Here is a 14,761-nt window from a genome sequence, read left to right on the forward strand (position 1 = left end):
TTAACATTTAAAAAATAGTACAATAATAATATATACAGTAATACCCCATTTAATGCCATTTCGTTTAGAGCTCTTTTTCAACCCAGGTTTTGAAGGGGTAAATGAGAAAGATGTCAAAGAAATAATTCAAGAAGCAGCACAATCTTTCTAATGATAAGATCAAGAAATGAACTGAACAAGAAGAAAACAAAAATGTTGACAGCAGTGATTCAACTTTTGATGACATTTGTAAAAAGGAGTTTGTCTATATAATAAATGGATCAATTCATTGAAAATAATCTAAATGTAATGCATGGTGTTAGAGATGCTCTATCTGTTTACGAAGAACTTTTAACAGAACAATGCAAAAGAAAAAGGCAAACAACATTAGATGCTTTTGTCACACAAAAGGAGAACACTGCTAACTAAATATAACTGACTTAGAATTTTATTTGTTCTTCAAGAATATTCATTTTGTTATTTACATTTTGTTTTTATTTTTGCAAGAAAGCATAATATGGTATTAATTTGGGCTTTAGAATATAAATGTTTGATTTTGTTTTTGGTAAAAATTCCAATATTTCCATGTTTAGCTCTGTTTCGCATTGTGCTCTACTTTGATGGAAAGTATCTCCCCCGTTAAGCAGGGTATTACTGTGTAATGTTATTGTTACTCATTTGTAAATTGTAGAATATAAAATAATACTTACAGCACCAATACTAACAATCCTATCAAAATGATGAATATAAACATGTACAAAAACTCGATTTAAACGTGTCATAATTTTTTGACAGAGGCACATAAATGATTTTGGAAATGGTATATCTGAAATTATATAAACAATATAAATAGGAAATTTTGTCATGAGTTATACAAATGCTAATATAATACCTGTTGAAACAGGAAATATTGCTTCATTATTGATTTTTGTTTCTATCCAATCCATTAACAATGATATATATTTTGGGGCAGGAACAGCTTTTGCTTGTCTATACCAAGCACTGAAATATATGAATTATATAAAAGCTATTTCTCACGTTAATCATTAATTACTTATTTAAGATAGATTAAATTACTAACCTTCATTTAAAATAAAATTATTATCTTCTATCTATTTGAACCAATTTAATATAATATAAATGTAGAACTATCAAAAACTAAGCTTTCATGCAATTTAATAGTTAATATAATTACACTGGAATAGATATGTAAATAATATAAAATATAAAATGTAACTTTTGAGCAGTATATTTCAAAACTCTTTTCATTTATTTCAGTCATTTAATAACTTGACCTGACATTTTTGTATCATATAAGAAGTTTTCCAAATACATTTTATTAAGCTCACCTTTCATGATCAAGCCATAAATATTCATACCGTGGTCCACCAGACATCGTAGGACATGTTTTGCTTGTGCAATAATCAGATACAGTTCCATAAATCAGGTTAATGCGATTGAAAAAATCCACCACTGAACAAACATAGCATTTAGATAAAGGTCATTGCTAAATTATACTAGTTGATTAAACTGCAATCATTTGTTTACCATGAACTGCCATCCAATCTAAAGGATCTTCACCTTCTGGCACTTGAACTATACTTCTTAAATTTATACCAGATGAAAGGCTAGCCTGGGCTTGTTTATGTAAGGAATATCGCATTGTGCCTCTTGTAAAACGTTTTTTGGGCCGAAACGTCTAAAATGTCATGTATTATAATTTGTCAATTTATGTAAATATTTCAAATGTTAAGCTAAAGGATTAAAACTAGGAAATCAGTTGCGCTCAATACCTTGCCCTTCTGAAAAAACTCCATAAATCCACTCATTGCCATATTTTCAACAAAAAATAATCATTTTAAAGTCCATTAAATATTTTTCACATGTTCTTTCTGATCTTTTGTCATTTCCAGACAGTTGGCATTAACAAAGTTGCCATTGCGTTTGCTAGATAAGGGGGCGTGGGCTTACTTAAATATTTGGTGTGTTTACGAAATACGCATACATGTCAAACATTGCACTAAAATCTGCTAATTTGACAGTACAAAAAATACACAACTGTGTACCAACATATAAAAAAAAGATTAAAAAGCGACAGTGTTGCCCATAGATAAATATCCCCGACACGTTCAATGAAACACATAAATATTTTTTAGTAGAAAAAATGATACCTTTTGCTCAGAAAATTAAAATTATATATGCTATTGTTATATTATGATATTATCATATCCATAGATAAGTAAACATAAATCATATTATGATATGATCATATCCAATAATAAATTTTAAAATTGATTAGTTAAGCTAGGCATAACTAGCTGTGCATGGCATATGGCATCGTGCCTTAAGGCAAATTGCAGGAACTTTCTGTACCAAAATTAAATTTTTTAACAAAACTTTAAAATTTTTTGAACACTGAAAAATTAGATTTTTGAGAATTTTAAAATTTTTGCAAAATTTGTTTTTTTTTTAAAAAATTTGAAACTTTTTTTATTAACTTTCCGTGGGGTAAGTTATAGTAATAGCAAAAAAAATCGAAAATAATTTTTTTTATATATCTTTACTCTTGAAAGGGTTCTGAACATTTTGGCATGCCTTAGAAAAAATGGATATATGTGTGTGTGTGCGGATACAAATTTTCGTCAACGATTTCGAGAAGAACGACCAACCGATTTGAATAATTCAAAAAACATTCGATTTGTATTGATAAGGAGACGTGTTGATTAGTTTTTGGCAAAGGCAGGTATAGCTGTTTCGAAGATACGGGGCAAAAAGTGCCAAAAACAGTAACTCAGTTTTTAAGAGAACGAAGTGTCTTATTTTAATAAATCAAAAAACATTTTACTTGTATTGACAAGATGAAGATGATTAAATTTTTGGGAAGGCAGGTCTAGCGGTTTCGGAGATCTAGTAAAAAAAGTAAAAAAAAGCCATTTGGCGATCAAAAATGATTATATTAGATGCACATCATATTATCAGATAATTTATGGAGATTTTAATAATGTGAATTCATTTTCTTTATATTTCTATGAGTTTCGTAACGTTGATTGTCCGTTAAACGACGACGCGGCTATTACGCGCTTCGATGTTTCGGCTCTATGCAGCTAAAGGAGTGCGATCGCTTTAAAAAAACGTTCAAAATTTCCAAAATATTTCAAAATAAAAAAATTTTTTTTCCAAAAATTCTATTTTTTTTTCAAAAATTCAAAATATCTAATAAATCTATTTTTTCAGTTAAAAAAAAATAATCTGAAAAATTATATTTTTGGTACGGAAAGTTCCAGCAATTTATCTCGTAACTAATACACATTGGTACAGAACCTACAAAATTTGTACTTATAATCAAAATCTCTATAAAATATCTGATAATTTGATGTGCATATGTTTAATTTTTGTGCGCAAAATAACTTTTTTTTTATTGGATCTTTGAAACCTCCGAACTTGCCTTTCCAAAAATCTAATCAGTTCTTCATTTCGTCAGTACGACCGAAATGTTTTTGGAATCATTCAAATCGGAGGTTCCGTTCTCTCATAAACTGAATTCTCATATTTTAGACACTTTTCCCCCCGTATCTTCGAAACCGCAGAAGTTTGCATTTGCCATAAACTAAACAGCACGTCTCCTTAATAATAGGAATCGAATGTTTTTAGAATTATACAAATCAGTTGATTCGTGTTGCCGAAATCGTCGATGAAAATTTGTAATTGCACTTACATACATCCAATTTTTCTATGGTATGCCAAAATGTTCAGAAACCTTTAAAACGCAAAGATATATAAAAATTTTCATTTTCAATTTTTTTTGCGATTACTATAAACTTACTCTGCGGAAGCTAAAAATACATATTTTATCTCACTTTGCAGAGCTAAGAGCACTATTATAATGTTGTATGACTTGTATGTTATAAATTTTGTTATGGCTATAAAAATTTCAAACATTTATATGAGTCATTGATATGTTATGAGAACGTGTTACCGTAACAGGCAGTTATATAAAGTATCATATCATTTCGAAAATATGGATTTTTAGATCGATCTTTATAACAGATATATTAATATTAACACCATGTTATCCATCTGTTGTGGTCCTCGTATCCCCAAATCAGCATTTAGGTTCTCTTGAAAATTTTTATTTTGCTTTTTATTATTAACAGTAATATGAATTTATTAGTCCCAAAAGCCTGTTGTGGTAACTTCTTAATAACGTGGCTTTACAAGGCAACCCAACGGCTGGCTTATCTTTTTTTATTAAAATAACTAACACTGATGACTTTCTATTTCATTTATCAATGCCGGGTAAAGACTGTTCACTTGGAAAACATATTTTTACTTATATTTTCAAATGAAAACCGATGTCACTGCTGCCTGACATCAAGCTGTCCGGTATGGTAATCGCAAGTATTACAAATTTTATTTTTGTGATAAACTGTGCTCTGTTTGGGAAACTAGTAACGAACGCTACGCCAGCTTGAACAACTTTGGCACGATATTTTTTTTTTTTTTTTTTTTTTATTTATATCTCGTATATATACATTATTTTCATATCTCAGTCAGGCAGAGTTGCCTGGTATGAGAGATTATGAAAACAGTTTTCATATAATATATACATTTCATTTGACTATAATAATCTATTTCATTAATATAATATCTATACGTATATATCTCGTATTTTTTTATTTATATCTTTATATTTTTTATTTATATCTCGTATATATACATTATTTTCATATCTCAGTCAGGCAGAGTTGCCTGGTATGAGAGATTATGAAAACAGTTTTCATATAATATATACATTTCATTTGACTATAATAATCTATTTCATTAATATAATATCTATACGTATATAACTAAAAATATCTTTATATATCACTCTTCTGTCTTCTTTGTCTTCAATTTCCTTATAGTGTTTTTTTATTTTTCTTTTAAATTTATCGTCATCTTTGGTCATCTTAATATTGTTTGGCAATTCGTTATATATTTTGCTGGCACTCCATATGACATTTTCTCTCTTTTTAATTTAAATTGTAAGTTAAGGGGTTAAAAAAATCAATATAATTATACTTACATGCAAAATCAAATGAAGTGTAAGTATGTATATGGTATGTATTACACCAAGGCGTTTTAAGCGTGCAGCAACCTGTTGGGCTTACCTCCCTAGTAGGGCAGGCAACTATTTTCAAAATATCATCTAAAATATAAACCAAAGTTGGTATAAAAAAATAAGACCTAATAGGTATTAGAACTAGTGGGCTGCATGACATCGTGCCTTTAGGCAAATTGCTGGAACTTCCCGTATCAAAAAAAAAAAAATTTTTTAAAATGATAAACATTTTTGAAAAAAAATTACTTTGACAAAAATTTACTTTTTTAGAAAAAAAAGACTTTGAAAAAACAATGCTTTCTTTATTTTGAAATATTTTAGTAATTCTGAACCTTTTTTAAAGTAATCGTACTGTTTTAACTGCATAGAGACGAAATGTCGAAGCGCGTAAGCGCCTCGTCGTCGTGTAACGAATAAACATGGCCAAATGGCATTTTTATTTAATTTTTTCATTAGATCTCCGAAACCGCTAGACCTGCCTTCAAGCAGATTTAATCAATTTTTCATCTTGTCAATACAAGTAAAACGTTTTTTTGAATTATTAAAATCGGACGCTCCGTTCTCTTAAAAACTGAGTTACAGTTTTTGGCACTTTCTGCCTCGTATCTTCGGAACGGCTAGACATGCCTTCGTTAAAAACAAATCAGCACGTCTCCTTATCAATACAAATCGAATGTTTTTTGAATTGTTCAAATCGGTTGATCGGTGTTCCCGAAATCGTCGACGAAAATTTGTATCCGCACACACACACACATACATCCATTTTTTCTAAGGTATGCCAAAATATTCAGAAACTTTTGAAAAGTGAAGATATATAAAAATTTTCATTTTCGATTTTTTTGCGATTACCTATTTCGAGGACTTATTTTTCTAACACCTATTCGGCTATTTTTTACTTGTTTATCTATGGGTATACGTAAACCTTATGAATGCAATTTTCGCCGCAAATTTTTCGGGTACGAGAAAGCTTTCGCATATTTCATTTCAATTTCAAACAATTTAATAACTTATTGAACGTTCATTCATTTTATTTTTCAATTCGATAAATTCATAAGGTCATCGGGTTACAGAAAAATGTTTACTCACAAGACTGGTGAGACGTGATGAGACGATTTCAATATGTAGACAAAATTAACAAGATAAAAGTGATCGTACCACTACTCGACTTCGATTTTTGTTGATAGTCGAAAGTAAGTGTTCGACGAAGTGATTATCATGGTGGTTCAAAAAGTGTTTTTTAAGATTTTGAAATCATTTCAAATAAATAAAAATGCGTGCCTTTATGTTCGACTATGCAAATCATATTCTACATCTGCAAATGTTACGGCAAAATTAAGTGATAGTGATACTACTTTTACGGTAAATATTGGTTCTTCAGAAGTATATAAATATCCTTATACATGGTTAAGGGATAACTGCCAATGCTCGGAATGTTTTCATAAAGGATCGCAGAGTAGAACTTTGAATTGGGACAATTTTGATGTTCGAATCAAACCGACGAATTTCAAAGTATGAAAATGTATATTATGTTATATATTAATTAACTTGATAAATAAACAGTTTCTTAACCAGTTAACTGTGATTGACGGGAATACTCGTCATGGAGAGGTGACAGAATTTTGTGCATCGCCATGCGTATATATAAGTGATCATGTGCTATTTGAATGGCGATTTTCAGAAAAAACAAAACAATTTCTCAAATTTCAAGATGTTATGAATATTTTGAGGCTATGCCGGTGTAAAATAAGTAGTTGTAAGTAGCATTCTACTTTAAGACAAATTGCTTGAACTTCCAGATATTTTTAAATGTCACCAAAAACTAATCAGTTGAATATATCTACATGGTACTAAGAGAGATGCTAATTATTCAAACTATAATGAATTTTCATAACAAAACTTTTACTACCCAAACTTTTTCCGCTTTTCGCCGACCTGTTATATTTTGGGATATTTGTATCTCTCTGCGGCAAAAATTTGAACACTTAAATATAGTGCTTAATTAAATTTATTCGTTTGTAGTTCAATACGTATGTAATTAAAATTTTCACCCATCGTTTTCATCCGATATCATACTAGAGCAACTTGCTTTGTGATTGACGAATATACTCGTCATGGCTCGATTTTGACGACCCAAAACTTTGCGCACTGTTCGATAAATCTGCCACAGTTAACTGGTTAAATTTATTTTCCATTTTTTACAAGTACAAAAAATTTATTTTATTTTTTTCAAGATATCTACATTTTTCGCAACATGATATACACCCAAACCTCCCTTCGCGTCGTTTCGTTAATACAAAATTTTCACAGTACGTCGTTAGATTGTTTTGAGTTCGAATCTTTCATTTTATTTCTTAATTTTTTGAAATTGAAGAGAGGATTGCAACTGAAATTGCAATTTGCTAATGAAAAAGATGACGGTGACCGATCTATAGAAACCTTTGAAGAACAAAATTTAACTTTCAAACAAATATGTAAAGCCGAAATGTTTGATCAACAAAGGTAGAAATATTTTTAAAAACAACGATTCTGGATGCCGGTAGTTACGAATATCAACTAAATTTGTTTAAGTAAAAAAAAAGCTGTTTAACAATATTTTTTTATATTCTTTTTGAATAGCAATCAGAACTGCGTATTCTATAAGCCTATATATTGTTCTCAAGAGGGCAACCCAGTGGTCAATCACCCTTGTTTTTGTGTTAGTTGTATATATTAGACATGTACAACAAATAGTTTTGGCGTAATTCAGCAGTCATCGAATCAATCTTTTGTATAAAAAATGTAATCTACAACAAAAGCAATGTATAATTAGTTCAATTTTGTTTTTAAAAAGTAGTATTTTCGCAATCCTGGATCCTATCTTTAATCTGTACAGTACTAATTCATTTTGCGTCGATTCCATTTGATTCGTATGTTTCGGGAACGCAAAGTGAGGTGTGGGTGTATTAAAATTTATAAATATATTTTATAAAAGATATTGTAATTAATGTTATTGTCGTTCAAGGTATATTCAGAACAAGAGAAAGTATTAATAAATTGGAGTGATAATCACAATTCAACTTACGATATACAATGGTTAAAAGAACGAAACTTTTCAAAGTCAAATCGAGATAGAGTATTAAACACTTTGTATAAACAGCAAAAAATCCATTGGAGTGCCGACGAATTTACACATATATTTCAAAAATTTCAATTCAAAGACGTTATCAATGAGTAAGTATGTTGTTTACAAATTCTCTTCCTTGTCGCATACGGCAAATATTTCATTAACATATTACGAGTTTTATTCTACAGAGATAGTGTTTTATTAAAATGGTTATCGGCATTGAGTCAATATGGCGTGGCTCTTATCGAAAACGCTCCCATTACTGAAAATGAATGCAGGAAGCTCGCAGGAAGAATCAATTTTATGCGTAAAACACATTATGGGTAATTCAAAATTATTAAAATAACACATAATTGAAAATTTAATACAGAGGTTTCCGACCTTTTGTACCGCGCCCCCCCCCCTTTTTAAAAAAACGCTTTTGTAATTTTTTTATCTATCTACTTTCATAAGTACCAACTCAACTAATATTATAATTTATTTAACAGGATACAAAAAATTTACAATATTATATTATATGCATAAAAATAATTATTTTGCAATCTTTTTTATATCAATTCGATTTTTTTGGTTTATATTCGATAACAGTACTTTAGAAATAGTTGTACGCCCCGCTTGCACCACCTTAAGGAAGCGCACACTACAGGTTGGAAATCGCTGATTTAACATTTAATAAAATCACAAATAATCGATTATTTACAAATCTTTACTTTTATAGGGAAATACGGACAAAATGACATAGTGGCCTTGGCTAGTTTTAGTAAAGTTTTCGCGGCTGTATAACATGAAGAATGCCATAAAAATAATCCTGTCAGATGTTGAGCGTCATTGTCACAATCTTGTCGGAGTAATCTGTACAAGTTTGCTTCGCGCCTTGAAAAGTTTATTTTTGAAGGTGTTTTTCTCATGTTTATTTGAGGACATATTTATTGATATTCGTAATTATTTCAAATAAAATCAAATAAATTAAGTCAGTTTTAGTGTTTTTGATCAATTTTATTGCAAGAATCAGATTCTTAGTAGAATTTTGATTAATTATTCATTTTCGTTCGATTTCGGACAAAATGACATACTTTGTGCAATGGACAAAATGACATAGTACTATTTCACAAGTATGTAAAGTGTGGACCAAGAAAAAAACTAGTGCGGTGTATGGCATCGTGCCTTAAGGCAAATTGCTGGAACTTCCCGTACCATAACGAAATGTTTGAGGAATATTGAATGTTTTCAAATAGATTATTATAAAATACTGTAACATTGCAAAATATTGAAAGTTGTATAAAACTGAATCACAAAGTCAAAAATATTTATTTCAAGTATATTAGAACATTAGTCAGAATTAAAAATAAAATCTGAATTGAATTATTTTCGATAAACAAAAAATTTAAAGAAAAAAAAAATTAATAAAAAATTGAAACAAAACTTTTTTTTCACAAAATCAATTATTTTGTTAAATCAAGCAGAAAGTTCTTTAAATCATTTAAATCAGACGCTTAGTTTTCTCAAAAATTGCCATTTTTGCACATTTAGCTCTGTATATTCGAAATGGCTGGGCCAAAAACTAATAACCACTTCTCCCAATCATTACTAATTGAGTGTTTTTTAGATCATTCAAATTGGATGCTCCATTCTCTAAGAAACTCGGTATCTATTTTTTGCAGCCTTTGCCAAAAACTAATCAGCATATTCCCCTATCAATAGGAATCGAATGTTTTTTGAACCATTCAAATGCGGACACGCAAAACACACACATACACATCCATTTTTTCTGAGATATATCAAAATGTTCAGAAATCTCTGAAACGTGAAGATATGCAAAAATTTTCATTTTAGATTTTCGGCCCATTACTATAACTTACCCTACGGGAAGTTAATAAAACGCCATGTCATTTTGTCCGTACTTTCCCTATATGGTTTATTTGTGTATCCCAAATTATTTTCTTATTTTCAACAATTTGATACGAGCGACTAGATTATCACACAGATAAAACGCATTTTGACAAGTATTTAAATAAATATTGAATTTCAATAAATTTTCTTCCCCTATAGAGAAGAATTTGAAGTAAGAGCACGCGACTTTGATACAACAAGCAATGTGGCTTACCTCTCGACACCTCTCCAACTACACACTGATCTTCCTTATTATGAGCATGTACCCGGAACCATATTTTTACATTGTATGGAGCAGAGTTCTGGTAAAGGAGGCGAAAACTTATTAGCCGACTGCTTCCGGGCTGCAGAGGAATTGCGCAAAAGGAACTTGAGATATTACAACAGTTTATGCGAAACTGTTGTTAATTGGTCAGACGTGGGCGAAGAAGCAGGAAATAAATTTCACAAAATACATCGGGCTCCGGTCATCTGGTGAGTGAATAAGTGGAATTAGTAATATTTATTATAAAAGATTATTTAGAAGCATATACCTGTATGCAGTGGCGTCGGAAGCAAATTTTTGATGGGTGGGCTCGCGGGCTTGCGTGGGCTTGTTTTTTTTTTCTTCAGACATTTGAGACAGTATCCTATTTTGGGATTGAGATTGATGGGTGGGCTCAGCCATCATGAAATTCAAATTATCATGAAAGAAATGTCAATTAAACGTAAAGCAGTACTATCCGAAATCATTTTAAGCAATACAATTTTCAACTTTTTATTTCGAAAAGAAACTGTCCTAATGTGTTGAAACCATTAACATAAAAATGGCTTATACTAATTTATAGATTAATGTTAATATTAATTATAATTACCCAATTTTCGTAGGCCTCTAATATTTTAAGAAGGCCATTTAGACCATAAACTCTCACGCTTTGAATTCATTGAAGTCAATTTATTTAAAAATTACGTAGAAACGGCGCCAATTTTTGCCAAAAACTAATCAGAACGATTCCCAACTGATATCTGAAACCGTTTATAAATTTTCAAAATCGGCTCAAGATTTTTCGCAAAAACATTGACGGAAAGTTTTGCTTCTACCTGTTAATTATATAAAAAAGGACTTACCAACGCAAGATCTTATCAAGTATTAAGTTTCTATATTTTTTTAAGTGATGCAGCCGTTTTTGAGGAAACGACGAAAGCTCAAATTTTGAAACACATACTTTGTTCCAATTTCGGTCTCAAACGATTCGGAATGACTTCATCGTAAAAACCTAATATTAGCAAATCGGATTTTCTGACAAAAACAAACTTCTTGGAGAGGTTTGAAAATAAATTCAATTGTTATTAAAAATAACGGTTTGTGCTATTTGATCAAGAGTTTGCAAATAATAATTTGCTCATATTACACATTTGTATAAAAATTTTTTCTATAACATTTCATGATGGGCTTAATCAACACCAGATACTTTAATGCAAATGTATTATCTTGAACGTATTTTTAACTCTTGATCTAAACTTTAAGTATGAAATCAACATAATGATAGTTTCTATTTTATTCTAATGTTTTCATTGAATTTAATAAATGTAGCAAAAACCATGACGGAGATATTGTGCGAATCAATCACAGTGTTCCACAAAGAGATAGTTATTTCAATATTCCATTGGAAAATGTCACAGAATGGTACGAGGCAATGCATATGTTTCTCCAATTGGTCAGAGAACAGACAGTTACAATAAAAACTAAACCAGGTAATATTGGAATACTAATATCTGGCTGCTTTCAGTAGTAATTAAAACAATATTAATTATATAAAATCGCATTGGAATATCTGGTAACAATAAGGTAGGAACATCTTAATGTTTTGGGAGTTAAATTTACATGCCTCAAAAAATAATTTCAGGTGATATTCTCACGATTGATAATCTACGATTAGTACATGGACGCACAGGATATACAGATAGTAAAGCAAACACTAGATTTTTGATAGGAGCCTATGTCGATTGGGATGAAATATACAGTAGGATTCGTGTTCTACAAACAAAACAAAGAAATATTAACCAGTAAATCACAACTGAAGTTTTATTATGACACATTCTTATATGAAAACATTAAAAATTCAAACTAAAATGTATCACTCTCGCTCAAGTATTTAACAAAATAAATATCTTTAACAATTCGTATTGATATTATGTCTTAAATTTGATATAAACATTAAACATTTTCACAAACAGCCTACATACCAAATTATCTAATATTTCATAAATTTATTTCACTATATCTATATGTACAATCACTGTTTCAAAATATATTTGTTATATGGTATATTAGCCTTTTCATCTTTGGTAATTATAATTACCTATTTGTGTCATATTGTCGATTTTATATAAATATAATTCATTTAATCTAATGATAAATACATTAATTCCTCTAATATTGTCTTGATGCATATAGCAATTATATTATGTCATTGAAATACATAATTAAAAACAGTTTTATATAAATAAAATCTTGGTATCACACAGGCACACAAATTACAAGTTCAAGGATTCTACTTGGCAGATAATTTAACATTTTTGTATATACCCCATATTACAGCAACATGGCACAAATGTAACACACAGCTAGAGAGATCAGTGCTAGGATAAGTATTCCATGAGTATTCAATAAGCGCTAGAATTAAAAGACGAACTTTGATAGAGTATGTGGTACACCATAATAGATGAGGTAAACTATGAAAATACCAAACATAAAACTGATAATGAAGACTACGGGAACAAGCTACACCAATAAAGTTACAAAGAAAAATTGGTAATAAGGCAAGTTGTGTAACAGAATCAAAATGTACAGCAAAAGTCTTTACATTATCATCTTGCTTGGGTTCCACAGTCACTGCCCTATTATTGGGAGTTGAAGTTTTATTAATACCCTTTTCAAAATCTTTTAAAAATTTATGCTGCTCTGCTGTGAGAGGTTCTTCTTCTATTAATTTATTAATTTTCTTTCTTTTAAGTTCTTTATTTTTGGCATTTATCTGAGGTTCAAACTGTTTTTGAACTGTCCTCAGTCGGACATAACTTTGCATATATTTAAAGGAAATAGGAAAGAAAGCCGCTAATAAGACTAAATGCAATAGCAGTAAGCTTATGTGAAACTTTCCACTTTCAAATATATCTCTATGTAAAAATCTATAGTTAACAGTCCACTTATGCTCAAACACCCTACCGAAATCAAAACTTCCTTTTATGTAAGCAACAGCATTAACTAATAAAAAGGGCAAACCTAAAATTAATTGAATAATCCCACAAATGCTAAGCTGTACAATAGTTTTCACTAGTCCCAAATTAACAATAAGAAACAAAAATATAGCTGGTGCAAATAATAATATATTCATTTTAATAGATACTGCTAAACTAAGCGCAACACTAGCCAATGTCCATTTGGAATCCATATATAAATTTAAAGAAAGATATAAAAATAAGATTGCAATGGGATCATTAAATAAACGTAGCATATAAATTGAGTGGATTCGGTACGAAGTAAGTGCACATAAAATTAGTACATATGGAGGAACCTTGCGACTCTTTGTGTAGAGCCTTAACACTAATGCCATTTGACAAAGATAAATGCCAATAAAAATGCATTGTCCTACATAGATATCTTTTCCTGCAGCAGTGATGTAATATAAAATAGAGTAGATGTAGACAAATCCAGCTGGATATACTAAAGGTCCAGTATCACCTAAAAAATATTCAGTATTTTAAAAATGTACTTACTATTTTAATGTTCAGTGTTATAAAGTTTTAGTCGACTTAATATTTAACAAGGGATATTGAAAACAAATGTAAAGAATCATCTAGTAAAAATACCATATGTGAAACTGCAACTTGTGAAACTATTGTATATAATCACAAGGCTAAAAAACAACAATTTAAGTTGTCAAAAGTATAAGACAATAAAGAAAAAAAGATAATGTTTTTAACATTGATATAACATGTTACTTATAAGTGCGTCAGGCAATCAATTATTCAGTCGCCACAAATTAGCAATCTTTTAAAATTCTACTTATGAAAGACACAATTGTTATTAAAATGTAGTAATTGAAAAAATGATATTTTATGACACACTAATCTATGTGTCAAATATTGCACAAACCTCTTAGTTGAGAATAATCTAAAGTTCCATTTAAAAAGCCTTCACATTCCTGCATGTAAGCGATCCAATCAATCTCAGTGTATTTTCTGGTATTTATTATAAAAATATTGAACACAAGTTCCACTGCCAGTATAAGAAAAGATATTATAGGCAGTTTTTCAGAACTTGTTAACAACTCCTTGCCAAATTGAAGGCTTAAATAAGTTGAGACTTTGTTGCCATAACCTTTCATCTTAGAAGAAGCTACTGCCTCTTTCCTTTTTGTTTTTGAATACATTTTCAATAATTGTTAGTACTAATTAGTTTTGAATGATCTGGCCTCCTTAATTACATAGTCTTGTCGTAGATTAATATTTGGTGAGCTGTAAAAAAGACAAATATGATTCAAAATAAGTTCAAAACCTCCAAAGAAGCTCCAAAGCATTCATTTAGTTTACTAGATAGAAATATATTACCGGCAATAGCATTTAGCAACTTAACATATCTCAAAATAAAAGTCCCTGTTATAAAATGAACAATATGCTAATAGGCTAAAAATAACAAACATGTG

General features: G+C 29.9%; 3 protein-coding genes across 3 annotated transcripts; 1 reads left to right on the top strand and 2 right to left on the bottom strand.

Annotated features, from left to right (window-relative positions):
* Window positions 1-653: 653 nt before the first annotated feature.
* Window positions 654-1,863, bottom strand: LOC113376021 (MOB kinase activator-like 3). Its single transcript, XM_026615953.1, has 5 exons — window positions 1,773-1,863; window positions 1,528-1,678; window positions 1,329-1,452; window positions 872-981; window positions 654-805 (listed from the first exon to the last, which is right to left on the bottom strand). Exons 1-5 carry the CDS (start codon window positions 1,812-1,814, stop codon window positions 654-656), a joined length of 579 nt encoding a protein of 192 aa, XP_026471738.1. The 5' UTR covers window positions 1,815-1,863.
* Window positions 1,864-6,154: 4,291 nt separating this feature from the next.
* On the top strand, window positions 6,155-12,123 carry LOC113376022 (gamma-butyrobetaine dioxygenase-like). Its single transcript, XM_026615954.1, has 7 exons — window positions 6,155-6,173; window positions 6,459-6,589; window positions 8,082-8,290; window positions 8,372-8,506; window positions 10,233-10,547; window positions 11,647-11,807; window positions 11,960-12,123. The coding sequence occupies exons 1-7, from the start codon at window positions 6,155-6,157 to the stop codon at window positions 12,121-12,123; spliced, it is 1,134 nt and encodes a 377-aa protein (XP_026471739.1).
* Window positions 12,124-12,429: 306 nt separating this feature from the next.
* LOC113377819 (lethal(2)neighbour of tid protein-like) lies at window positions 12,430-14,759 on the bottom strand. Its single transcript, XM_026618244.1, has 3 exons — window positions 14,667-14,759; window positions 14,212-14,573; window positions 12,430-13,797 (listed from the first exon to the last, which is right to left on the bottom strand). Exons 2-3 carry the CDS (start codon window positions 14,486-14,488, stop codon window positions 12,608-12,610), a joined length of 1,467 nt encoding a protein of 488 aa, XP_026474029.1. The 5' UTR covers window positions 14,489-14,573; window positions 14,667-14,759; the 3' UTR covers window positions 12,430-12,607.
* Window positions 14,760-14,761: the final 2 nt, after the last annotated feature.

Source organism: Ctenocephalides felis, unplaced genomic scaffold, assembly GCF_003426905.1.
Source record: "Ctenocephalides felis isolate EL2017-DRISC unplaced genomic scaffold, ASM342690v1 CF-g0.4_SCAFFOLD_01886, whole genome shotgun sequence".
Taxonomy (NCBI): domain Eukaryota; kingdom Metazoa; phylum Arthropoda; class Insecta; order Siphonaptera; family Pulicidae; genus Ctenocephalides; species Ctenocephalides felis.